Raw genomic sequence first — 27,743 nt, 5'->3', positions numbered from 1 at the left:
TGTGTTTGATTAAGGTGTAAGATAGCTAAATATTAGATGAGAAATTCTAAACATGAGTCTAAATGTGTTTTTGTCTTGTCTTTGCAGAGTGAAATACTGTACAAAGTACATGCTCATAATATTTGCCAGCACCAAAATTTAAACATGCAACCTTCAAGAGCAGACTGCAAAGGAGTCTTTGTTCTACTGACAATGGAGACAAGCAAAAGTATCTGAAATGTCTTTGACGGGTATAATCTAAACCAAACAAACACGGCAAAAAGTTTCTCAGTAGGTGTCATATGGGCTCAACGCACAGCTCTCAAGCAAGCAATTCCTGAGCCAAGTTTCCCATAAATCCCATCTTCTGGAACCCTTAAGAGTGACCAAAAAATTAGATTCTGCACACATGAATCAAAACTAACAAAAGAACCTTCTAAATGAAGGTCATCTTGAAGAATTAAGTGCAATTTTGTGATTGAAAAAGACTGCCAGGCTGCTCCCTATCCAAAACCTGATGAAATGCTTGGCAATCATGGATATTATGAGGCCTCTCCATTTGGACAATACCAACCATGATTCAGAAATAAGGCTGCCAAGTGTGTAGATAAAGACAACCAGAGTGGGAAAAGCAGAGACAGAGCAAAACAGCGTAATAAAGATTACTTCAAGAGGCTGCTTTGGAGGTAGGCAACAACTACAGTACAATTCTGAAACACATACAGTAAAATTAAAGATCTCACTTCATGGCAAGTAAGAATAGTGATTCTATGGGTAAGATTTTTAGCATATCCTATGAAATTAGTAGCAAAGACACTTATGATGACAGCAGTGATGACGTTAATTATTATAACACCTCTTCAATAGAACATTTTATGTTTGAGGTGTAGTCCTAGAGTAATGCTTGTTAGATACATCTGTTTTCTCTTTTAAAAAACCTTATTCATTAACAGATGTTAAAAATTGTTAAAATAGCATCAGAGACATGATTGCATTTGCATATACTGTTTCACTGAGGTGCAATTTAGTATCACCAGCATTCGTGTTCCTCCTATTTATATTTATTTATATATATATATAATTTTTTTTTTAATATAAATTTATATAGTTTGTATTTTACTCTGCCATTCATCAGACCTTTCATGTGGCATAAAAGGTCTGATGAATGGCAGAGTTAAATATAAATTATAGATTATGGCTTTTGTCCTGTGATTATGAAATAAGGTTACTATTTTCTAAATTAAAAAAACCCAACAACAACACTCAAAAAGTGTCAGTTTAGCTGAACACCAGACCAGTGAGATAGAATCTTCTAATAAAGCTGATCATATTAACCTTCCATGAGACTATACTGAAGTGACTCACACTTATCTACATACTGGTGCTTTCTCCCAGCTCTTCAAATAGTTTTTTAATTAGTACATATCCCTTTTCACATATCAAACTGCCCTGGACACCAGCTGTGAAAGAAAAAAATGCCCACACAAAACATCACATGGTAACATGGAAAAGTCATAACTGGAAGTACCTCAGCAATAGGGCTGCCAAGCATGGAGAGATCAAGCAAATGCAAATTTAAACCAATGTAACTTCTAAAATTTTATTAAACAATATGAAATCTGGTTATTCTCCATCTTGTAAGATTCTTCTGGTGGCCTGAGCAAAGTTCAATATCAAGGACTGTTAGCAAATGTGTGCAGTGTGTAATAATCCAGTTTTCTCCCGCATTTTGAGATCTGATAAACAGATGGTATTAAAGTTTACAAAGCAATTTGGAAGCAGTTCTGACCTCTGAAAGTATCTGGTCATTTGGATGCAATCAGCCCAGACAAGCCAAACAAGGAAATTATTTGGGGAAAAACCCTCATAACATTCTGTTATGGGAAGCATAAAGCCCAAGTCCATAGATTATAAAGTGTAAACAAATCAAAATCTGTTCTGACTCCCTCTCTTTTCCTCTCACCCCTTTTTTTTATGCGAGAAAAACAAAAGACCCAAATTCATCATCTCAGAATTTATGTCAGTTAGAATGATAAATTCCCTGCCTTGACAGATTACAACAGCAAGGCAGAGACATTTGGATTTCCCAGGACAACTGGGCTGAGAATTCCTCATTTCATCCATTTGGTTTCCAAGAAACAGAAGGGGCTGCAGCTGCTCCCAGCTCCTGCCTGCTATCCCCAGTCTCCCATCAGTCATGACAGTATTGATGTGAAGATTAAACACAAACTTTCAAACAACTTCTGGATCAAACCATTCTGAATATGACTGAAAAAGTAATAATTTTCTATCACCAATAGTCCATTTGTTTCTGACTGGATGTGATTTTCACTTAAGGGCTGCAAATCAGCTGGACAGATGCACATCTGTACTGAAAAATGGAGTTGTAAAATATGAATACAGACTGAAATTTTCTGGGAAACTGATTATTTCACAACAGGTTGTCTAATGTCACTTGAAAGGAAAAACAATTTGAGTTTATGTTCACTACCAACAGACGTGCCACGCAGCAAAGTGTGTATCAATGTTACCAGAGTAAAAAGAATCTAAACCATACAATTCATTCTCAGGTTTCAATTAGGCTTTCAGCCATTCTACATCCAAAAATGCACCAAAGCATCCCTTAGAAAAATGCCCTGAGTAGAAAAGATGAGGTGAAACAAATTGGTTTAGTAGTTACTACAATCAGAGATGTCAAAATGAATTATGTTCCAACTATGTGAATAGGAAAAAATACTAAAAGGGTGTATGTATGCTTAGTCTAATCAAAATCTAAGGCTTATATTCAACATGTAATTTAATGCCATTATTATTATCTTAATTACTTTTCTTCCTGTACATCATAAGCTAATCATATCTATGATGGTATGGTTTGACCACCTTTTAGACCAATTACACGGTAAGAATTCTTTTTATTTTCTGCTGTCATTTAAATTAATGTGTATAGACCAAATATTATTTAAGTCAAGGCATGCAGCAATTAAAAACTTAGTGTTAAAGTTAATCACTTTGGGGTAAACATTTTTCGGGACATTTGTCTATAATTAATAGCGATGGTTGGGTAATATGCACTGATTCTGATGGGCAACCCAAGGAAGAAAATAGACACAATAAAACTAAAAAGGAGGACAAATGTTGTTCAGGACTATAAGAAATAGGCATACGAAGTATAGGCAGGCCTACTTCAAGATTCTCCCATAAGTTCTAAGCTGTTCTCCTTGTGAGAATGTCTTCATGCAAGTAAAGCTGAAGCTTGCATTCTCTGTGTCCATACCCTGAAACTTTGCTGAACAGAATTTCTTTTCAGTAGAGGTAAATTTGGCCAGCCATTAAGTATTAGAGAGAAAATGAGCATGAAGTTCATACATTACTAAACTACAATCCTGTATTTCACAATTGCAGTGAACTCTGCTGGAGTTCAGGACTAGGTTAGTCCTAGGTTACCTAACTAGTTAGGTTTAGTCCTTTTATGAATCTTTGTGAAGCTGAGATGTTGCCAGTGTGGAAAGGCCACCACTTTAAAATCAGTGTTGGACGGAACCCATCCACTGAAGACTAGTCCAACATACAGAAAGCCATCATTATTATGCCCATCAAGTGTATTTATTCCACTCTGAATCAAAAACAACACTTCAAAAGTAACTGTGGAACATACATCATCTCCGAACAGAATGGGCATGTGCAGTCCATGTTAAAGGGATTTTCTGCCTTTTATCCATTAAGCATCAGCATGCAGGGGTTTCGTTCACAAAAGGCACCATTGTGATTACATAGTTGTGCGAACCTCAGAATAAAGGTATCCCAACTCACTTTATCAGGCATACATCCACCATCCTGTGACAGGATAATCAAACCCAGCTCTACCAGCTTTCTTAAGACACAAACTACCAACAGATTTCTGACTTGCTGAAGTAGATGGCATAAATTTATCAAGACAGAGAATCAGTCTTGGGAGGTAAGTATCTATTAGTCATATATCAGACTTAACCTTGGTTAATGAATTCCTTTGTAGGTTACAAACATATTTTGATCAGGAGTATTTGGTTCAATATTAGTAATTTTTAATAATGAAGTATGAAACATGAAGGAGGTAATGTTGATTTTTTTCCTGTAGATTGAACGATTATTGTCATCCAATCTATTTCCAGAAATAAATGTAACTATTCTAACTCTTTAAAACAGAGAGATTTTCAAAGAAAAATTAAGAAGTAAAAAACGGCACTTCTTTTCACTATACATCATCTGTCAGTGTTAAAAAACAGCAGGGAGCATCTTTTCACAATCATTTTTCCTGTAAGATCTTACCACCTCTAATCAGCTGGAAATGTTGCAAGGAAGCATTTTCACTACTAAATACTCTTTGCTTGATGAAAGAACAGCATTTCCAAAAATTAGAAGTATTCCATGCCTTTTATTTACTCATTTTCAGTTATACTTGCAAAAACGAACAAAATCTAAAGGCATCTGAAACCCCAGCTTTGGCCATTCTCTCTCATTCTGTGCAGCAAGTCTTTCCATTAAAGGTTTCTTCCTCTGTAAACAGGCAAGTAAATCTGGTAGGAAATTGCAATTTACTTCCTGTCTTGTAATAATTCAAGCTATTCACTTACCTCTCTTCATGCCAAAATTAAAGAAGACCTGGTTAAATTTTTTAATTTCCGATTGTTCAAGAGGTCCTGTTTTACTTTTATTGTAACATGGAAGACTTTGCAGAAAAACACCAGTTTCAAAGACCTGGACTGCCAATTAGGCAATAGTGCAGGAACTGAAGCGTAGAAGGATGGTTCTGCAGAGCACAGCAATAGTGTTGTGTGGCAGCCCTGCTACTAAACATCCATAATGTTAAAAGAAGACCAAGTCAAGAAAAAGCACACCTTGAAATCCATACTAGTAATGACTTCTATCCATCTTATCTTACTGCATTTTATGCACTTCTCTTCATTTTCAGATTGCATTTTAAACAAAACAGTGTCTCAGAATTTAAAACATGCATGAGAACAGTAAGACTATAATCCATCCAGTATATGTATTAGATATTATAAAGATGACAAAGCAAAAATGTACCAGCTTGCCCATGAAAGGCAAATATAGATCAAAATTAAAACAATTACTACCGTAGAAACAGTATAGTACTATTTGTGCTAAGACACTATTTAAGACAAATTCTCACATATTTAAAAATTATTTAACTGTTTTTAGGTAGTAACCAGTGCAGAATGTAATACTCTATTATCCTAAATAATTTTACACAAAGAAGTTTGTTTATGGCTCAGTGGGTATGGTATCATAAAAATACACTAATTGTAGGCAGACATAACAGAACTACATAACATAGACATAACAGATTTAAAAAATAGAAGAGCATCTTGACTAAATGGGAAGGTAGCAGGACTAAAAGCCCAGCTGAGGCCAGATGGCTGGAGAAGGGTATGGATTAGTTTTTCAGTCTGTGCTAACCTGTCTCCTGAAAGTAGTCCCATCGATCTCCGAAAGCTGTCTTACTGTGGAGTTGATAGCCTAAATACAGCTGCAAAACTCCAAGGATTTTCCTTGTAGCATGCACTCACTGAGCTCAGAACTAAATTCTTACAGGAAAACTTCTGAATCTAAAAGGAAGGATTCTTATCATAGAATGTCAAAAATACAAATCCAGAACACCTATTTTTCACCTTGTTTCATTTGATTCACAGAAAGGCAGCTGGCCATGATGGACAGCTTATGGTGCTACTCTGCTTTGCAATGTGGAAGATGAAGCAGGTTTAGCTGGATTGCAGGACCACTGCCAGCTACAGGAGACAGCATAATCAACCCTTGGCAAAACCTGCCTCATCGTTCAGCCAAGTGTCTGCCAGCCAGAACCCCACTGCTTGAAGGATGGTAACACTAAGGAGAGTATTTCTGGAGGGGAAATTAAAATTCAGAAAAGAAAATAAGACAGTGATTTTTCTGGGGTTGATCAAGATTATAGAAGATTTTTCTCTTGCTCTTCCAGGAAATGCAAAATTTAAATAAACTTGGGATTTGTTTCATTTGGATGCTTTAAATGATTCCTTTGAGCCTGTAAGACCTATGGTCCCTGAACAGATTTCTGCAGCTACTGCACCTAATTTCGTTTTGGCAAACAGAGGCTAGGACCTGTCTGTGCAGTGCAGTCTTGCTCTTCTCCCTCAAGCAGGAACTAGAATCATGATTCAATAAAATTTAAAAGTGCCTTTCATCACCTGCATTTGTACCGATTGATTTCAACTTCAAACAGAATGAACAAAAGTAAAGAAAGCAGAGCGTTGTTTACAGGGTGACAGCTGGCTGGCAGGCAGAAATATAATTATGAATGTTAAAAAAGGTAAAATAAAAATGCAAACTATTGATTTCTTGAACTAATTTGGATCTCTGCTCCTCTTGTTGATCAACAAGGCATGTTCGCTTATGATAATCCAAGAGGGGTTTGTAGCACTCACACATCACTTAGGACAGTGAAGGTTAAAGAGACTTATTTTACCCTGTCCTTGGTTTTCTGGTGCTCAAAATGTATTTGAAAAGAACTGCTGTCTGAAATAGATATAGGATTGCAGGCTGTAATGTAAATTGGTAAACATATTGTCGTAATAAAAATCAAAGCAAAGCAATCACCAGCAACTCAAAATCCCCAGCATTATCTTGGATACAGGGATGAAAGTATGAACTCTGTCAAGCTGTTTTAGCCTAGTGCAGCGTAAAAAGCAATTTAATATGGATCACAGAGAAGTCAGAAACCAAGACACTGCTGATCCAGAGATCAGCAATCACTGTCAAAGCAGACAAAGCTGCTGTTTCCTAGTTCTTGGCCTCTTCTGCATTGGACTGTCACCCAGGGCCTCCCTCACAAGCTATCTGGGACTTGCTTCTGGTGAGTAGGAGCGGTGGCAGAACCTCCCCCTGCCCCCTGTCAACCCATGACACCAAAAGTGAGAGAACACAGAAAGGGCTCTCCAGTCAGTTCAGTAAGAGATGGATAAATTGAGTGAGGGAAGGTATATATATACATATATGTGTATATGTATGTGTATATATATTTATGTATATATCTATATTTTAAAATCTATTAAATATATTTAAACTTTTGACAGATTAATGCCTTGCTCAGCTCCCACTCCCCATTAACAAAAGACATTTATGAATAGAGCACCCTGTACTCTTCCACAGACTCTCAGACATTTGCTCCCTTAAAGACCAATCATAGAAACTGGGCTAAAATGAAGGCTTTTAAAAAGAAAGTATGGGGGACCCTTGCTCCAAGTTGAGCTTCATTTTTAAGCTGTAAAGACTGACAAATGAGTAGATTTTCAAAATTTAATATGCAAGAACAATTCACATCTTTATCTAGTAGCATCTGTAGATAATACCAGTTTTCAACTCATTTATTATCCATGGCCTAGTTTTAAAAACCAGTCATGAGCCACTGATTTTGGCCTACAAAATGTGAAGTTCTGCAACTGATTGCAATCACGGACTTCACAGTGTTTTGCTTCTAAGAACACAGAAAGCCAGATACACTGCTGAATACAACCAGAGATAAATATCCCCTCTAACTGAAAATTAGTAGCTTGAACTCTAAAGAACTACCTTACAAGCTAAGAAGCACTATTTTGCAAAATGATCTGCCCTGATTAAATACTACTCCAACAAACAGAAAAATTTAGCCTTCAAGATTGCAGGCATAAAGCAAAATCTTCTGGGTCTATGGGACTTGATCATATCCAGCATTTTATTCTTTCCTCTTCTGTCCTCCTCACAGGATTTCATGTTGCTGCAAGACTGTTTCACTCTTGAGAGCAACAAGGGGAGTAGGTTCACAAAAACACTGCAGAATTTACCACTAGAAATCCTGGGCACAAAAATCATTGAGCAAACCTACTAGCTGGAAAAAAAGCAAGCTTTCTGTCTGGGCAAAGGCAATTTCAGAATGCCACAAAGCAAAGCCCACGTAGTACTGGACTGTAGAGATTTGGCCTAGGGAGACCAGAAAGAGAAAACAGTACATGAAGTGACTTTATATGACTCCAAATGCTAAGGAAAAGCTTCTTCATCCATCCAGTTTGCATGTGCAACAATAATTTCAGGAAACTGTTATTACAAAACTTTCTCAGCTTTTACCACTTAAAGGGACTTATTTTCCCTTAGAAGAGCAAATTATTCCCTTCTAGTCTCTAAATACATGAGTTTTCTTCTGAACTTCCAGGTACAAACCCCTGAGTACCTATAAAAATTTTTAACTAGTCCATTCCTTTTCCTGGAGGGCCTATCTTGGAATATCTCTGATAATGCCAAGAGTTGATGTTTTTTTTCTCTGAACAGATGGTAGTCACAAAGGCAGTATTAATGCACAAATGAAGTAGCAGTATCTTGTACCAAAACTCAAATGGACTCACTGTAAAGTAGAACTACTCATGCTTTAGAGAAAAGCATCTTGCACCTTTACTTTATGTAAATAGATGATGATGAATCCTTTAACATCCAGAAGGAAACCCACACATAACACTTTTAAATCCCATTCCCATGCTCATAATATAGTCTTTAAAACCAATATATTGGTTTTCTAATTTTTTGTGTGTTTAAAATACACTTAAATAGACATTTAAGAGTTTATACCTTTGAATTAGCCCCAGTTTTGAGCAGAAATTTGATGACTAATTTATTTTTATCTTAGAAAAACTTATGCTCAGATTTAAGCAAACCATATCTTACTCAGTCACCAAATTATTCTGAATAATTTGTGACCCACACACCGGAGGGTAGTAATTTATTTGGGCTGTTAAAGTTATTCTGACTATAGTCTTAAACAATCAGAATTTCTGGCACAAATGTACTGACAAATTCATGAAATGGTGATGAAACCCAGAGGCAGTCTTTTTCAGCTTAAAAAAAACCTGTCAGAATTATGTCCGAAGTCTCTTCTGATCACGTAAAACATGAAACTGAAAGCAAGACAAAGAGAAAAGCTGTCTAGATTCATGGTCTTCTGAAACAACAGTGTCATGACAGCCCATGCTATACAGTATTTCCATCTTCATCTGATATATTGACTAGTGTTACATAACAAAGCTTTTTCCTACTTTTCCCTAAAGTTAAGTACAGTACACAGTATGTTATGCACACTTCTATCATTGACAGAGAGTAATACAAATAGTCTGTTGCCAACTCTCAAATGGCATACACTGTCTCTACACAACTGAATTGTTTTGGCTGTATATGAAGCTTTTCCTTTTTTCATGCCTGATAATCTGCGTTGCAGCTTGTACTGCAATGGCCTTTTTTCTTCTCCTCTCCTCAAAGCTCCTTTGAAGAAAGCATATTACTTAAAAGGAGGAGAAAGTAATGTTCATTCTAACACAAGGTATTGGTAACAAAGTCTGCCAAAGTAAGGACTTGCACAGATCAGAAACTAAGCAGCATTTTTAACATACTGCTACCCCTGATCTACAGCTTGGAATTCTTATGAAAAGAGCATATTTTTAGCTCAGACTATTTGTTATGTTAGTTCTTTTGTTTGTCAGGGTTTTTCCCCCTCTCCAATTGTAGTCTTTGCTTTTTTGATACAATGTACCAAAAAATTGTAATCTGCCCAGTTGGAGCATAAATGTATTGCTGCCTGTGACAAATGTATTAAGTGCTAGAAAGCTCTGTGATGGCGCTATTGTCATAAATATGTTTGTCTATTAAAATCTCTTAGGGTTGATGATCAAGTTCAGTTCACTATAGGTCAGTCTATATTTTGGTATTGTGTTAAACACATCAACTGCTCTACAGGCTGAACCTCTCATTATGATAAAGTATACCTGCAAAAATGCATATGTCCTATGTTTCATCTTTTTTCCTTGAAACAAGCTCTACTATTACTCCCTGTACCATACAAAGCAAATACAAATTTCAGCATTTCTTGCCTGTGTTAAGAGTTCAATATAGTACGTATTATTCATCTAGGTAACATTCCTCTTTCTACTTTAGCAATTAAGATTTCTGCCTTTTACTGACTGACCTGAATGAGGAACAATCTCACTACAACTGCACAAACCAAAAAAATTGTACTGCTCATTTCTGTCAGTCGCTGCAAATACAATTCTAGAATTTCACAAATCTTCTAAGAGTGTTTGCTATTTTGTGTAAGATATTAGATATTTAGTATAAGCTCCATCTCTAAAAGAGCGGCAGTCTCCAACCTGCAATGATGGAATGACTGACTGCAACAAAAGGAGGAAAAAAAATGGTCCTACCGGTGAACTCCGCTGTTGCACATAATGATGTGACAAGCTCCAAGCCTGCTACAGAGTTCAGATGACACCGAGAGCAATCCCACTCCGGAAGCGCTGCATGCGGTGTACGCACAGGCAGCCGTGCGCTTGGATCGGATAAAGGACCCTATGAGTCGGTAAAGTTCATCCAAGCAATTGAGAGGCCTCATCAGCTGCAAAAGAGGGAGAGAGAGATTTAAATATTTGCTCCTGAAAGCACATGAGATACTCTAACAGAGAAGGTCATCACAGATACAGGTAGAACACTGGGTCTAGCTGAGAAAGCCAAAGCCAAACTCCATGACATAAATACAAAACACAGAGTCTTCTGTTACACAACCTATGACCACATTGCTTTTCAGTTCCTCCCATCACTGACGGTTCCATTCCCAGTCCTGCCTATAGCAGTGTTTTTCACTTCAATAGACTCGATTGACCCACGAGTGCTGTATCCGTTAATGGACTGGGAAAAGAAGGGAAGCCATAAATAGGCAACCTACAACCGTACACATATACAGGAAGATACCAAGACTCATTAATTGACTTGCTGAGAAAATCAGCTTACAGTTATGACAACACTGTCCTTTATTTATCAAATGTCTAGTTCCTAATACTCACTAACAACATCAAAAAATAAAAATTAACAGATATGACAAAACCATACTACAAAGCAAGAACAGTTAACTTTGTAGCAAGACTTAAAAGAACCCCAGCATTACTGTACTAAGAATGAATGAAGTAAAGAAGGCAGCTTTCAAGTGCAAAGCTTGAGTCAGAAGAGGAGCCTTCAAAAGTGGTCTAGCAATGAAAACCAGTATATCAGGGTGCTTTGCGTAAATGAGGTGTTCACAATCCAAACTTGCAGATCACATAACTCCAAATTCCCACTTCTCTTTATTCCAGAAACACTTAAAGATTCCAACAAACCCCCATGCTACTCAAAGAATTAATCTTTTGAAAGACAGATTAATTCCCTAAAGACAATTTTAACTAGTTAGAGAAATGGCAGCCTCACTTGTTCCTGTGATAGTTACTTCACTTGAAAAGCATAGAGATCAAGTAAATCAGCTATAAAAACCAGCATATCTAAACTGGGGTACAAACAGATTTAACTTGGTTTAAGTCCTACTGGTTTAACTTGCATCCGTCTAAATTGATTTTAGCTGGTGTCATCTACTAATGCAGAGCTATGGACAATAAAGTGAAAGGTGCAGCCAAAAATGGATGATGCACTCACTCTTGGCTTGCTCCAGTTGCAAAATAAATGCATTGGCTTAACCTAGCATCCCTTGGTCAGATGTGGATTAGGAGATGCTTTTCTCTTGCCCTTGAACTTTTTGCTTAAATAAATAGGGAACAGGTTTAGGGATAACAAGCACTTCCCTCACAGCTAAACATCCCCTGCTGCACCTGTGACTGCTAGGCAGGTTGCTGACACCCTAGGGAAGGAGTGGCAAACGTCCTTCTTCCTTCCTGTGCAGTCCTGCATGGATCCAAGAAACAGGAACTAATCAGTCTGTTAACACCAGTGCTGGATGATACTGATGTAAAATTTTAGTCTGTCATTGGGCTCAGCTGATGAGCACTGTTATTTCTCAAGCCACAGTAGCTCAATCACTTTTGTAGGCAAGACCCCAGGAACTTCTTTATTCCCCCTACTAGGCTGCAATATAGGAATTAACTCTCCAACAGGAGAAGAGAGCATTAAATGAATTTTCATAGCCCCTGGGATCTTTCAGCCACAGAGGTTTAAAGACAGATGAAAGCATTTGAAGAAAGGCTAAATGAGAAGATTCAGAAGAAAGCCTTCTAAGCAGGATGCTGAAGGAGTATTTAATTTGGAAAAGCGCTTCCAGCTTTCAGAACAAAGAATTTCTGCCTGCACCTGTCCTCCCCCATCCTACCCCACATGCTCCTAGAGCAGTTGCATTGCTCTGAAAGTACACTGAAAAAGGAAAGTAATGATTCCTCTTCTCAAACACAGATACCCTCCTGCCACACCTTTTAATACAGAACCACATGGCACCACCTACCCCAAAAACACAGGCAGGACAAAATGCTGCAAGAGAGCTTCTCCTTTTCCTGCCCCTCACCCCCTGGATTTAAATAATTCAATTTTTGATAGAATAAAGAAAGCCTCAGTAACACAGTGTGTAACATGCAGAATTTAATTAGGCACTTAACATTTTTATTTACCTTATCTATATAAGCTGCTTTAGATGTTGAATTTGGAGGCAAGTTTGACTTGTCCAGGTAGAATGCCCTGAAAGAACAAACAGATAAGTAAGGCAAAAACTAATTGTTTCAACTCCTGAAAAAAATTTCTACAAGTGACTATTCTTAGACACCATCTGAAGGTTGGAGTTTTCTTTACCTTATGGTAAGAGAGGGTCAAGGAGTAATACAATAATAAACAGGCACTGTCACTCCTTCTTTTAAAGTAATAGGGAAAATTTTTTGTTCTGGAGACAAAAACTGTCCCTCTGCCCTTTGACAAAATTTTGCCCCAGTGCAAAATTTGAAAGTCTAGTTATCAGAAAAAAATGGGATCTGAAAGTGATTTTCAGCAAAGATACCCATGAAAACATCTGTGGCAACTGTATAGATTTTAAGAATGACTTTGGGAAAACTGGCACAAACAGTGCCTGAGCTTCACACACTACAAGTTTTTTTATATTTGCTGTATAGAAGTGCAGTAACATAAGAACACAATCCTCAACATGAAACACAGTACTGAAAGAGGAAACATGTACATGTTCACAATATAAAAAGAAACAAAAAACCAAAAACCTTACAAGGGACACATATGCATCATACCAGCAAAATGGCACTTGCAATGTGTGCAGACATGCACACATGTACAAATAAAAAAACCCCTGCCTTTCTTTCCAATTTCCATACTTCTTTGTGTTCTGGTTTGGCCAAATTTAGAAATATATCTTCTGAGGGAAGGCACCCCTCCCCCACCAGGTTTGGGAAAAAATAAATTTTCCTCGAAGGAAAGTGAAGGAGATAAAACTATTTATTTAACAAACACACGGGAAAAGGAAAATAAAGCTGAATAATAAAATCTCTCGCTGTGGAGAAAAAACCTGGGAAAATGTCAGAGCCCTCCCTTTGGTCTCCTCGGAGCTGGGGCTTGGCCCAGGGCCAGGCCCTCTGTGCCCGGTGGAAAGTCCTCCTGATGTGTTCTAATATTGTAGCAGTCCAGTGGAAAAAGGAGAAAATCCGAAATTCCAGGGAAGAAAAAAAATTCAACTCTCAGTCTCTCTCTGGAGAAAAAGAAACAGAACTACTGGCCAAAAGCTGACTGAAAAAAACCCAGCAAGCCGGGTGCCTCCTCCCTCCCCTGCTGCAGATGGAAAAAAAAAAAGTCGCTATCTCTGTGTGACCTTGAACAAGCTGCAAACTGCTTTGAAAAAGTTTTGCTCAGTTTTTTCCTTCCCCGTCTCAGGCTCAGTTTAGAGGCATAGAAAGGCACAAAAATTAATTTCTGGGCATAGGCAGCGATATGGGATACACATCATAAGGTCACCCCAAGATACTTTGAAAATGAATTAGCGCATGAAAGGAAAAACCAAAGAAAACTCATTTACCTGCAGAACACAAAAGTGATGGAGAAAGCATACTTAACTGTATGAGGTTTATCTACTGTGTATCAACCCATATTCTCACAGTTCCTGCTACAACCTTTCACTTAACAATGAACAGTCCCAGAAAAAGTTTATATAAAATGGACAAGTGCAACATATGCTGTCTTCAAATGCAAAGCTGATGAATTTCTGTGTGGCACAAAGAAGGCTGATATTTTTCTACCCTATAACAAAACACCCTTCTACTTCCTCTACACCAAAAAAGGAAGAGCTTCAGCAAAGAGCACACAGGAAGCATGGGGCTCTTCTCTCCTGTCCTCTTCAACTCAGAAACCCTAGAGGAATTTTTGTTTTAACTTTTCAACTTATAAGTAACTTAACTGCTCACTGCAGAGGAGCATAAACATCTCATAGGCAGAGGAAATATCCTACATATATCTTTGTGATAAGATCACAGGTTTTATTGCCTCTGCACCAACACTTTAAAGAAGCCTGTCCCGGCCCACAGCAGTGAAGTTGGACCAGATGATCTGTAAAGGTCCTGTCTAACCCAAACCATTCCATATTTCTCTGATCACAAAACTCATTCTGCTGGTTGTAAAGCTCCTAAAACTTCCTGTGGCAGCTGAAAATAGAAACATTTGACAGGCCTCCCTACCTACCAGTCAGAACCAGGCAACAGCTGCCACGGCAGCAACTCTGGGCAACATTTAAATGAAACAAAACAAGAGAAACCCCACTGAATTATGGAACATACATAGGAAAAAGAGAGAGATTCATCAGTGACAACCTCAAGGTATCACTGTGATCTAGCTCCACTGTGTGTGCTCAAGGCATAGACCTGACTAAAGGTCAAAACTGAGCCACAACTCAGGCTGGAACTATGGAGTTTGGTAACCAAATTTCAGTTGCTTTAAAATATGGAAAAAAAAAAAACCACTCAAAAAAATTGCATCCTTGCATCCTAACTCTCAAACAAGAGGATCAGCTGGATCCTCCAGTCATTAAAGCACTGATTCATGTAGCACACAAGGTTAAAAATCACTCCCCCTCTTATTTTATGGTTTTATCTAGGAGAGAAGTTACATTGTCGTACATTTGGTGGACAGGAGTGCAGACTGCAGATCTGAATACCTGTTACTCTTCAATAATCTGGAATAATTGAGTTGATTAAAAAATCCATCCACCTTTTATGCTAGTAGACTTTGCTTCCAGTAGTTTGTAGTTTTGAAAAACAACTTCCAAATTTAAGGTTTGAATTAACTCCCTCAGAAAGCACAGCAAAGTTAATCTAGTTCTGTTATTCCATTAAACCTGTTGCATGATCCACATTGTACTCTGTGTCAAAGGAAGCTGGACACTATTGAAAGGAAAAGAGGTTTGTAGAGAAAATTACTCATAAATCACTTTGAGTGGCCATAGCACATAAAAGCTACCTCAGCAGCAACAGACCAACCTTTTCTCTTTGTTAGCAAAGCTAAAAAACAGCCTCACCCTGCTTTCCACTGAACATTATCAGACTGAAAGCCTATACTGCTTTTTCCTGCCATACAATAGGAAAATCTCCTTCATTCAGAGACTGTTCAGCAATCCCATCTCTTTGGACTGTTATTCCAGAAAATTCAGATGCATTAAATGAAACCAGAATCCAAATATAGAACAGTACACTAATTAATGGAGTACATGGAAAATAATTAACTCAGGGTATAAAATGAAGCAATATGGACACTACAATGGGATATACGATTATACAAATTACTCCATCAATTCAGCCAATTATTCATTAACCTAAAAAAAACAAACAGAAAATCAACTATATATAACATTCGTTTTAAGTATCAAAATATCCTGTTACAAGTGAAACTATTCCTTCCCCATCAGATAACACTCCCAGATGTTTCTCAAGTGCTTTATTTTTATTGCTTTTCATAAAAACTGTCTTCAGTGTTTTACAGTACATGACAACCTGTGGACAGCATATAAATTTCCAAAGCACTTCACTTAATTACTAAATGCTTGTTAAGGTCCTTAATCATATTTTATGGGAAAAGTTAATGGCAATCTTGGCATGGTGCCCAATTTGGAAAAAAATTTCTAATCCATTTGAAATGAACCAGAATGAAATCATAGTTCTTTGTCTCCAAATGTGATGTTAGTTTAGCTTTTAAAGCTTTGCAATTTCTCTAAGATCTAGCAGAAAAGCCTTTCTTTAAAAGAAAAAAAAAGGTAGATAATCCAATACACAATGAATCTACTGGGGATTATTGCTGTGTTCGACTTTTGTAAGATATCCCCTATGCAGCAATGCCAAATAATGGGGACAAGTATCTCAGGGAAAACTAATGCTGGGATAAGGTAACAAACATCTTAAGAGTTCAAAAAGAAAAGTCTCTCACAGGATAAATGCTTTCCCAAGATGTCTTCCCAGAACTTAAGTACAAAAGATATGCAGAAGTACTTATGTTTTCTTAGTGAAGCATTTTACAGGGTACCCTCCAAAACTGACACAGGCATGTATAAAGTCCTGAAAAGTTGAAATTTTGTAAATAGAGCCCTAAGAAGGTTTCAGACACACATTCCTGAGTAACTTTGAAGAGATAGATGATTCAAGCAAATTCAAATGTTTAGTCTTATTCTCAATTTCTTGTGCCAGTAAGCACGTAGGGTTATCCTAGGTATTGTGAATCTTTTCTTCAAAATACAAGGGTAGTAAAGAAATAATTGAAGAGGCGGAGGTAACTGGGTTGTGGCATTAAATACCACCAAGTTGATGGTTCTTCTCTATAAAGGTTTTGCTTTAGTGTTGTAGAACAGAAGAATTTAGTATTTTATTTCCACATCACTGTGGCAAACATAAATTAATTCATACTGTCCTCAACAGAAGGATGGAAATGGATCTTAATTCTAGTAGATTTTTTATCCCTCAGTTACAAGATATTCATGACCTTGTAGAAAAGTACAGTCAGCAACCTGAGAACCTGTTCACATCAGAACAGAGGAGTGGAGTAGGGAGGTGTTGGAGTCCCTAATTATTTTCTTCAGCTCTAACCAAACGGTACATATTTATGACACAGATAAACAGTATCTCTCTGGTTTTACATCTATGTGCATGCATATTTTTGTATTTCTTTAATAACAATTCTGTGTTCTGCCCTCTAGTTTTTAACTATACAGGTCAGAGTGTGTATAACATTCTTGTTACATATATGTGTGTGTATATATATTTATACACAAACATTTGTAAATGCATTTATGTACACATAACATATGTAAAAATTCAATTTTTTCTGTAGTAAATGTATCCATTTTCTGTTATAACAAATTGTTTCATGCATTCTTTCTGCTAAATGGAAAACCTCAATAAATGATAAATCACCAAGTATAATTACCTTCTCAACCCATGCTGAGACTCAGCAATTTTCAATCATGTCTCCTAGCATCTGTCAGTAATACCATCCTGTGTACAGTGTCACCAGCATCCTTAGTAGTTACAGAAACGTTTAATTATAACAACTGAAAAGCTTCCTGACAGTACCATGATTTTAAATTCTCAAAGAGCACATACAGTAATATTTTCACCTTTCACAACTATTATGCAAACTGAAATGGAGAATGGAAAACTTTAATACCATGTGACTCTACTCATGTGTAACTTACATTTCATGTCTAAGCAACTCAGTAAGCCCTACCCTTTGTCTTAACACCCTTGTACTCGGCACTCATGAGGCCACACCTCAAATCCTGTGCTCAGTTTTGGGCCCCTCACTACAAGGAAGACCCTGAGGTGCTCTAGTGTGTCCAGAGAAGGGCAATGAAGATGGAGAAAGGCCTAGAGCACAAGTCTTAGAAGGAGCAGCTGAGGGAGCTGGGGTTGCTTAGCCTTAAGAAAAGGAGGCTCAGGAGAGACCTTATCATTCTTGTTGTTGTAATGAGGTGGGGGTTGGCCTCTTCTCCCACGTAACAAATGAAAGAACAAGAGGAGATGGCCTCAAGCTGTGCCAGGAGAGGATTAGACTGGCTATTAGGAGAAGCTGCTGTACTGAAAGGGTTGTCAAGCACTGCAAAAGGTTGCCCAGAGATATGGTTGAGTCACTATCCCTGAGGTATTCAGGTCATGTGTAGATATGGGACTCAGGGCCTGATTTAGTGGTGGACTTGGCAGTGCTGGGTTAACAGTTGAACTCAATCTTAAAGGTCTTTTCCAAACCTAAATAATCATATGACTCCTGGCTTACCCACAGCACAAAGTGACAAACCAGCTTTTGTCAGTCTCTACTGAAGTTATGGTTTAGGAATGGTATTCTCCAATTTAGTCTTCCCTCTGAAACCAGTCCAAGCTATGTACCATTGCTTGCTCCCCCTTCCCCTGCAGCAGGCTGGAGAGGAGAATTGGAGGCACAAAAGGTAAAGATCACAGGTTGAAATAAGAACAATTTACTAGAAACAGCAATGGGACAAGAAAACAAACAATAAGAGCAACAATATTAATGGTAAAAGTGTACAAAAGAGAAAGTGATTCCCACACAAAAATGCGCTCTGTGGAGTCCACAATCTGACTGCAGCCATGCCCCCTGACTGCTCCCTCTGGCTCAGGACCAGCACCACATTTACTCCACCACTTCTCCTTGGAAGAGATTCCTTTCCCCTGCCCCCAGTAATGATGTGAGGTGGTATAGAATAATCTCCTTCTATGAGCCATGTCCCTCCTGGCTACTGCAAAAATTAATCATGTCCTGGCCAGAACCAGGACAACTATTATTCCCCTCTACTATGGGAAATAGTGCCCCTTTTGGTAAAGAGGATGTGACTATATGGTGAGACAAGAAAAATACGTAGAGAGAAAAATTATCAGGTTTAATAATGCTTTTAAATACTTACAAGTGGGGAGTGGTGTTAAGAAAACTTCAAGAAATGAAACTTAAGGACTTCCTTGGCAACTGCCTGCTTTAGTGGAGTAGACGAAGTATAGCAGGGACACAGATTTTCAGCTCTTGAAAACCAAATCCCCAAGAAACTAGACTCTTGAACTAAGGGGAGAAGTCTTCATACTGCTCCTCATTTTCTTGCAAGACTGCAGCATCTGGCTAAATTACTGGTCTCCCATCAATTTAAAGTCTCTTCAGCCTACAGAGATATGCTGAGCAATTGGCACTAGAATGAGTACAAGTATCTGAGGTGCAGAAGAGGATGCTTGCAAAGCAACAGTCCTGCTATCAAAGCAGGCCTTTCACAGCCCTACTCCTAAACCTTTATAAACATCAAAGGAGGGGATTAAATAAATGTGAGAATAGAAATGTGAAGACAGAATGTCATGGATGACAAAAAAAAACAGGAAAAAAAGATCCAATTTGCTCTATGTAACACTGCCCACTTTTCACATGCAACCTGTTATCCAGAATTTAGTCTCTAGCATCTCTACCTATGTCCAAGAGCGCTTGAAACCATCCTATTTGTGATGTGAAAAGGAAGTTCTTTGACCGCAGACCAGTTACAGCAGCCCCTTCTGCTTCTTCCATCATTATCCAAACAGCCAAATCCATACTGAACCAAATGATGCTATGTAATCTCTTCTACATTTCTCTTTCATACAGTGGATGTCTCCTTTTTAGCTCCTGATATTCCAGACATGGAATACACTTTGAAAGGGACAACATGCCAAATACTAATCATGTGGTTAGGCTTTTGACTACTGCAGGCTTGGGCTGGATTCCTATCAGGGACCAGGAGTGAAAGAAAAGGCTCCACCTTTGATAACTGCAGATACACATTCTCTGTGCTTGCAGAGGATAAAGAAAGCAGGATGGACCTGATGTCCACCTCAGTGAGCAAAGAGTCAGTACATATAATCTACCAAGACACATGATTTTAAATTACAGAACACTACCGATAACAAATACTGATCACACTCTGTCAAAAGTCTAAAGAAACAATTAATTTACATTTGCAGAATGAGCGCAGCACTGAAAAAGGAAAAAAATCCCAAAGCTAAATTTCAGCCATCTGGTAATATCTTTTAGACCAACCAGACAAATTTAATTTACCTTTCCCAGGATCTCTCTATTCTCTCTCTGGTCTTGCTTCACTTAGATGCAATGAATCTTAATTTCTGTTCTATCTAAAATAATTTTCACTAAGTTCATCAGGAGAAAAACTTAGCTATTATTTCCTTGTGATATCCTTCAGAGTGAATGCCTGATTTTCAATTTCTCCTTCATAAAAGCTCTGCATTTAGAGAGAGTTATGCCACAAATTTCTAGACATTTGGAACCACATCTTAAAAATCTAAGAGTCATTAGGTTTCCAATGTTTATAGTCATACAAAATACATGATAAATCTGTCTATGTAGTATTGCAGTCCAGCTTTAGTGCTGCTGCTTTGAACACAAAGCTGTGTATCAAATAGGCAGTACCGAATACAGGAAAACAGTTTTTCCACCTTATTTAGAAATATCTCACTGTAACAAAAAGAAAATCTTATCACAGAATCACTCCCTGAAACCCATAACTCTCCTCACATCACTTTTCTGAATTTGATGGCAATGACAAAAACTGTTAGTTGCTCATTAATGCTCACTGAAGTGAGCAGACATGAAGGAAAGACTCATCACAGGACAAGAGTGGCACATGGACAAACAAAATAAACTTCTTGACCACATGAGCATTTGCTTTGGAAAAGCTTTCCACTGGAAACAGTGGGGCAAGGAATCTGTCAGATTTAAGGTGGATTTTAATGTATTTACTACAGGAATTGATATACAACCTGGTCTTTTTGCTAATGCAGGTATTGCCTTGAGGCTTTATCATGTTGTTTCCGAGACAAACCAGTTCTTTCTTTCATAGTAATTAACTACCTTTAAGTGGATAGGTCCTTTATGTCATTGTAACTCATTTATAGCAAAGTAACTATAAGAGAATTTTAGTTCAGCCTGAAGCCATGAGTGCCATCACATCTATTTTCTGCCTTGACTAAATTATACAGGATACAGCAAACCTCATCCTGCCAAGAAGCCTGCAGCTTGAGAGGCTGTTGTGCGTGTATATGTGCGTGTATAAATAAAAAAGATGTTACATTCCTCAGACAGATTTTCTTACATGTTTGCATGTTCTAGGGGCAGAAATAGTTTTCTTATCTTTCTGAAAATTAAATGAAACAAGAAAACCCAACAACACGAAAACCTCATGAATTTTAACATCCCTGAATAAAGAATTTAATTAAATATGCCATTGCTCTGTGGAGGACTACTTATGACATAAAATAAATACAGGAGGCTTCAGACAGAGAAATTGTTTGAAGTTACATTGTAAATGAAACTCTTTAAAATGACAAATATTACGTTCAGTGTAATCAGATGTTCAATATAATGAGGGTAGTTAGCTAAATCATTTGTCATTAGATTCATTGATTATAATTGCTTCCTTAGCATAACAGACTTGCATTTACCTCCTAAAATGATATCCAAGAAAGCAACAACATAGGGAGAAAAACCCAACAAAAACCCAAGAAAACTCAAAAAAATCCACAATTTTTTCCCCCTTTACTGCTTGCTTTAATTTTTCTTCTATTATAGCTGTACAACAGGCTACAGAAGTAGCTGCCAATAACCCTGGACACAGCTGACTTCAAAGAATAGTTCCAAATCACACAGAATGGTAGGCAGGAAGGAAGGAACATTTTTTCCAGACTTTCATTCTCTATTGATGTACAGGCGAGTTAATTACTACACAGTGGTAATTAGCACCCACACCAGTTATGGGGACGTACAGCAACCCTCAGCTGTCTTTCCCACAGCATGATCCTATCTTTGGAGGAAAGAACTGGGTCATCACGTAATCAGGGGTGTCACAAGAAAGTGCCATGCTGAGGATAAGAGAAAATTAATGGAAAAGCAGAGCTCTCCTGACCTCATCTTCATCTATTATTTTTCTCATTTCCTCTGTACATTCCCAGTCCTAGACACCATAACATCAGAAAACAAATTTTAAAGGTGTTTAGATGTCTAAATGCAAGCACAGCTTTCTGCAGAAGCATTAAAAATGCTCACGTATCTAAAAGCCATTGATTTCTCTAATTTCTTATTAGCTAAATATTATCTGCTCAGACAGTTTTGGAATCCAAGCACGTATATTGATGTGCAGTTTTCAGCACCTATAGACCACCACAGTTTGCTCTTGCAGTCAACAATGAAAGCAAAGCACACTGCAGAGACACAGAAGCTGGAAGCAGGCTTGGTACAGCCGCAGCCCTGCACCCTGCTGAATGACCTGTGCCCTGAACATCCTCTCTGCCTTTGTGATACATCCCTTATATGCCCAGACACATCCAGGAAAAAACCTCTTAAAGCACAGATGTGCCTGAACTTTTCTGATTAAGCAGCTACCCAGAAGCACCTGTAGAAAACTGCATTTTAACAGAATGTCATAGGAGGGACACAGCTTTTACCCAGAACGAGAATTCACACTACAAAAAAAAAAAAAAACACCCCCACCAGCACCAGGAAAAAAAAAAAAAGCAAAAAAAAAAAAAGAAAAAAAAAAAAAAGTTAATCTGATAAAGTGTTAAATAACAGGAAGCCTGAAAGAGAAATCTTCCTATTGCACACTCCAAGTCCCATCCTGGGCCAGCAAGTCCAAACCTCTGATGACTTGGACAAACATTACAGAAATTTTCATTCCTACGCTAAAAGCCCATTTTTAAGAATGGCTTACTTTTTGCAGGAAGCTAACCCCGAACCCTACTTCTGTAAGGATAAAAACTGTTCTTGTATCCAACTAAATATTTTACTCTGAAGTCACTGTTCAGTCCAAAGATTGGCTGAGTTGTGGCCATGCACCTAACCTGTCTGTCAGGGTCTGTCCCAGCTTCCAGCAGGCTTGCATCACAACCAATCTGACCATCACAGCAAGGACCATAAGATTTATTTCTATGCAATAGAGTAATAGCTAGCATATTGAACCTTACTGCAGGAAATAGACCTTTACCACCTATAAAGACCATATTCAAAGGACAGAATGTATTTTAAATAAATAAATCTTAAATTGCAATTTCCAAGCATTACTGCTTTAAGTTTACCCTCATGTTTTTACAATTACATGACTCAAGACTTTGAAGATAGTACTTAAATCACCCAAGCAGTCTGAGTAAATACAGGGCATTTGAGATTTTGTTATTACTATCATCATTTGTAGTAGTTATGGATTTGAACACCATTGTGCCCTGCACTGTTGAAACAAAATAATGTCTGGTATCTGTAACAGCAAAAGCACTGGTTCAGGATGAAAAAAGCCTGGTTGAAAGTCAAGGAGTACCAAAGGAGGAAGATAAGGACAAGTGGGAGGAGGAATGAGAATGCAGAAAGGGCTCACTTAACACTAACCTCCATAGAGGTCAAATACATAGGTTCTTTTTAGTCCACTTCTAAATTAGAAGACAACTGCTGAGCTATCAAACACATAGTAATAAAGATTTTGAAAATCTCTGCTGACCTAATTACTTTCACTTGGATGTACTGAATGTTTCTCATTAGCAAACAATTTGATCAGGTTCAATTTACATTGCTAGCAACTACTAGCACCAGCTCAGTTCTCAAACAGAATTTGAACATAACTTTATTTTCCTTATCAGCATCACAGAAACAGAATTGGTGAACTATAAATGTAAGTGCAATTCAAAAAAAAATCCAGCATGATTAAGAATATTTGTGGGTTAGATGCTGAAAATTTCTCAGCAGATTCAGAAATTTCATAAACTACGTATTGGTTTTTTTGTTGGTTTTCTTTAAATAACATATTTATTTCAATAACTCACTTCCTACATACTGCTGTTGTAAATGATGTTGCCTCAGGAATTGTAGAACTCGAGCTGATCTTAGAATAAAAGTTCCCTTACATTACTAATAAGATTCAAATAGCTAGGGTTAAGTCCATTACAGAGGATGGAGGGACATTTCCTCCATTCCACATAAGCATGAAATTCTATAACCAATTTTCAACTTTCATGCATTCTCATAAAAATGATAATTTTATCAATGACTATTTCATAGCTGAGATAGTATTTGCAAAAGCCCCAAAGCAAGAACCATGAATGACAGAAGATCTTATGATGCTGAAATCAGTCTCAAGGACAGTTTTGCACCTGGATTTATTGCATCAGTTCTGATACTGTGGAAAAGCTGGTCAGAGTTCCGTAATTATGAATGACCTCTGCAATAAAATCAAAGGTTCAAGGTCTGCAATAAAAGCAAAGGTACATCTTCTTGACTTATAGCTATCCTTCCTGAAATCCACAAAAAATTTCCTAATATATCTTCTAATTCATTCAAATAAATAGTCTGCAAATTAATTCTTTTAAACCACACATCAGGATGAGATTCGCCACCCAAAAATATTATATGTACTCAAACTTTAACAAGACTTTATTACAAGAAATTAAGAGGTAGCTGAGCAAAGGTAGTACTCATTTTTTTAATTTACTCTTCTGCTTGGGTACACACCAAGCTAGGCCAACAACTCTGTTTGTAAATGGGACCATACACAACCAAGGGGTCTCTTCTATTTCACATTATTATAGGAGCATTATTAACTCAATGCATCAGGAGTGAGAGAAGATGAAATTGTTTCCTGAGTTCTCATCAATGGATGCTTTGGGCTGCAGTGTCACTTCATTCCCATAGTCCCCATCCTCTTCTCTCACTATTTTTTCCATAGCTGCTGATCCTATTTGGTTTTGGCTGCTGTTGTGATGGAGAGATTATAAAATGGTCATCAGATGGTAATCTCACAAGCAAGGAACATGTCCCTTTTCTATGGAGAAAGAATGGCTTAGGGGTTTTGTCTCAAATGACTTTTTTTATTACTGATTAAGAGGTGCTGCACAGAGGATTTCTTCCACGTGAAGCATTTTAGTAATATTGCACTTGAGTATGTTTCCAGGGAATATTCATATAATTTTTTTGTTCTTCTTTAGAGCAATTACCCAAATGTTAGTATCTTTTGCTGCTGTAGTTACTTCATTAGATACTCCTGGCCAAACACCTACACAGGCTAGCAAACAGCAGAACAAGAATGAAGCATCTGCTTTTCTGTTTTTCCCCTTCACATTTTGTCAGTTATTTCCCGAAGCTGTTTTTGCTGCACTTAAGAAATGGGTAAAGTTCACCAGAAAGCAAACAAATAAATTACTGAATGTTCTAGTCAGACATTAGAGAGCTGAAAAAAACAATAGAATTTTTCCTGTTCTTCTGACTTGCCAGAGATACCCATGGTAGTTTTTGTTAATGATAACTTTTTCATAGTAACTTCTTGCAAAACTAGGCTGGAGCTTAGCAACTCAACAGAGCTGTGAGTCACAACACTGTAAAGAGGAATGCCCCTCATTATAGCTACAGAATGAATGGAGGACCTAACACATGAGGTAAGCAAGATCAAGGAACACTAGAGCATAGAGTCAGGAAGAATTTATTTTAAGGATTTTCATGGGAGGTTAAATTGGTCCTATTCATAGGAAAAAAACAACACAAAAAGTCTTGCCTGGTCTAACTGATAGAATCTCTTTCTGACATTACCTGACTTCATCTAGGCCAAATACTGGCATGACCAAAGTTCCCTGTAAAACTGATTTACAACATAAGCCTTGTCACGTAAATACTCAGGAGGCACTTTTTTCCCCAAGTAAGAAGTGCAAATGTAAGAAGGTGGAAAACAGACTAAATAAATACATTTGTCATTGACATACAAGCGCACTGAGATGTCACACAAAAAAATTAAATATATCATATTCACTTAATAAAATTGGCTTTAAAATCACTTTTGCTATAGCAATACTTAGATTAAAACAGAATCTAGAAATCCCACTCCTTAAATAACAAATTAGAGAAATAGTTTTGCAAGATCCATGAAGAAAATCTTCCAGAAAGAGGACCAACAGGTGAAGGAGTTGCAGTAAGACCCTCATTTATCTTCTTCCCCCTTCCCCACTTTCCTTGAGTTTTCTTAACTCCTGTTCCACTGTCCTTGAGTTTTTTTAACTCCTGTTCTCTGCTGCTTTTATAAACTGCCTAATCCTTCTAGTGAAATGATAGCATTTCCATCTGATTAAAGAATTTTAGAAGTGAATACATGTGATTTTACCACAGTCCTTTGCACTCTTCAACTCACGTGGCAAGTAAGAATACTCAAACAGGTGTTTTTCACAGACACAGTAAGACACAAGAGTGATCTATGTACCCGTTTTCCTTACTTTACTTCATAACTAATAGATTATTTTGTGTAATAGAAATTCTGTCTTTATGTGCAACTCCTTAATGAAATATTTAACAAAATACACAGCTGCGTAATTTCTACATATACTGGCAAGTATGCACTCTGTAATCCATAGCCAATGCTGATGCAGGTATCCAAATATGTTTGTATTCCCATTAGTATGGTGGGGTGTGGGGTGAAAGAGCTGGAAAAGAACATTATTTTTCAAGTTCTATTCTGTAGAAATTAGGTAAATATGGTCTGTAAAATCAGATCATAATGTGTAGCAATTCTGATACTCCTCCTGTGATCAAGTAGAGATTCCCTTTTTTCTATGCGTTAGTACAACAACCTGGAGGCAATTACAGCTAAAGCTTTCAGGAGAAAACAATTTCCTAAAAAGTAACTTAACAGTTTAGAAATCAGAAAAGTCAGAATTATGAATCTTGGACCTTATTCAATCATGAACCAAAATCAAACCACCATATAACACATTTCAGTTTAAAGATGTGTCACAGAAACTGAATTGAAAAGCAGAACTTGGTAAGCTAATTTCAGGAATGTTGGTTTATTACCCACCGTAGTTTCTGGTTATACTGCTTGACCTTTTCTAGTGAGGCAGCATTAATCTGAGCTTGAAATTCTTCCACTGAGACACTGTCTCTGTAATAATATCCTTCCATGCTCTCCAATGCTGTGAAAAGAGAAAGGAGAATGGAAAAGAGAAAGATCAGTATTAAACATTTAGTAATTGCCTTCTTTGTAGTTTTGTTCACACACAAATGAATTACTCTTTAACCTTGAGGCCGTGACCCTACTGTGAATTGCTGAGCTGTTTCCATATGTCATCAAATTCGTACAGATCTCTCTTTAAGATTTCATTTACAAGAAAAATTTTATTTCTTGCCCTGTGGAAAATATAAAGGAGAGAACTAATGTGAGTTCCTTTTCTCTAATTAAAGTATTCCTGCCTTGTGAATGCAAATGTGGGTTTTAATTCTGATATATCCTGGAAGAAAACAGTAGAATGAGCTGGGGTAGAGGAAATAAAGGATCAATGTAACAGCTACTTTCACAGAGGGAAACCTAATAACTTTTCAAGAAGCCTCATTTTGGGAGATGTGGAGCACCTTACTTAGATTTTCCTCTAGTTATACCCACTGATAATGTGAGTACCTTCTTCTACATCAAGTAAAGCAAATTTCACTGGATCTCTGAAAATGACCTAGAAGTTCCTTTTCAAGGATCAGGTAAGTGAAGTCAAATACTTGTCTGTGGTGTGTCCACCTTTGCTGTATTCATTTCACCAAACCAAGGATGAATATTGCTACAAGAACTCAGAAACCAAACAAAAACTTAAGGGATTCTTATGAAAATTTGGACTGGAAATATAAAGATCTTCACATTAAGAGGTCAACCACATTATAACATAAACCCCAATTTTTGGTGAAATAAGATTTTTTGTGGAGAAGCAAGAAAGACTTTACAATTAGGAACACTGCCACTTTAGTAATCCAAACACATTCTAAGAATTCATCACCCCATCAGAAAATGCAAGCCATAAGCAGAGTTTTCATGGAAACATGCTGCCGCCTTACAGCTTCAGCTGCACACAGAATATTAATTCTGCTTGTACTGCTTAATATGACCAGTTAATAAATAATTC

General features: G+C 37.4%; 1 protein-coding gene and 1 long non-coding RNA gene across 5 annotated transcripts in view; one reads left to right on the top strand and one right to left on the bottom strand.

The window, feature by feature from the left end:
* LOC116452568 overlaps window positions 1–10,092 on the top strand; it is a 55,356-nt gene extending 45,264 nt beyond the window's left edge. For all 3 annotated transcript variants that reach the window (XR_004243543.1, XR_004243541.1, XR_004243539.1), the window contains exon 2: window positions 88–10,092. This is a non-coding gene — a long non-coding RNA (uncharacterized LOC116452568). The remainder of the gene's footprint in view (window positions 1–87) is intronic.
* The window catches only part of PREX2 (phosphatidylinositol-3,4,5-trisphosphate dependent Rac exchange factor 2), a 171,273-nt gene that overhangs the window by 16,665 nt on the left and 126,865 nt on the right, over window positions 1–27,743 (bottom strand). For both annotated transcript variants that reach the window (XM_032127109.1, XM_032127117.1), the window contains exons 36-38: window positions 26,657–26,771; window positions 12,444–12,510; window positions 10,230–10,420 (exon numbers count right to left, since the gene is read on the bottom strand). In XM_032127109.1, the coding sequence (XP_031983000.1) occupies window positions 10,230–10,420; window positions 12,444–12,510; window positions 26,657–26,771 (373 nt within the window). The remainder of the gene's footprint in view (window positions 1–10,229; window positions 10,421–12,443; window positions 12,511–26,656; window positions 26,772–27,743) is intronic.

Source organism: Corvus moneduloides, chromosome 1 (genome assembly GCF_009650955.1).
Source record: "Corvus moneduloides isolate bCorMon1 chromosome 1, bCorMon1.pri, whole genome shotgun sequence".
In the NCBI taxonomy this organism is placed as follows: domain Eukaryota; kingdom Metazoa; phylum Chordata; class Aves; order Passeriformes; family Corvidae; genus Corvus; species Corvus moneduloides.
This window is presented reverse-complemented; position numbering and strand designations above follow the sequence as displayed.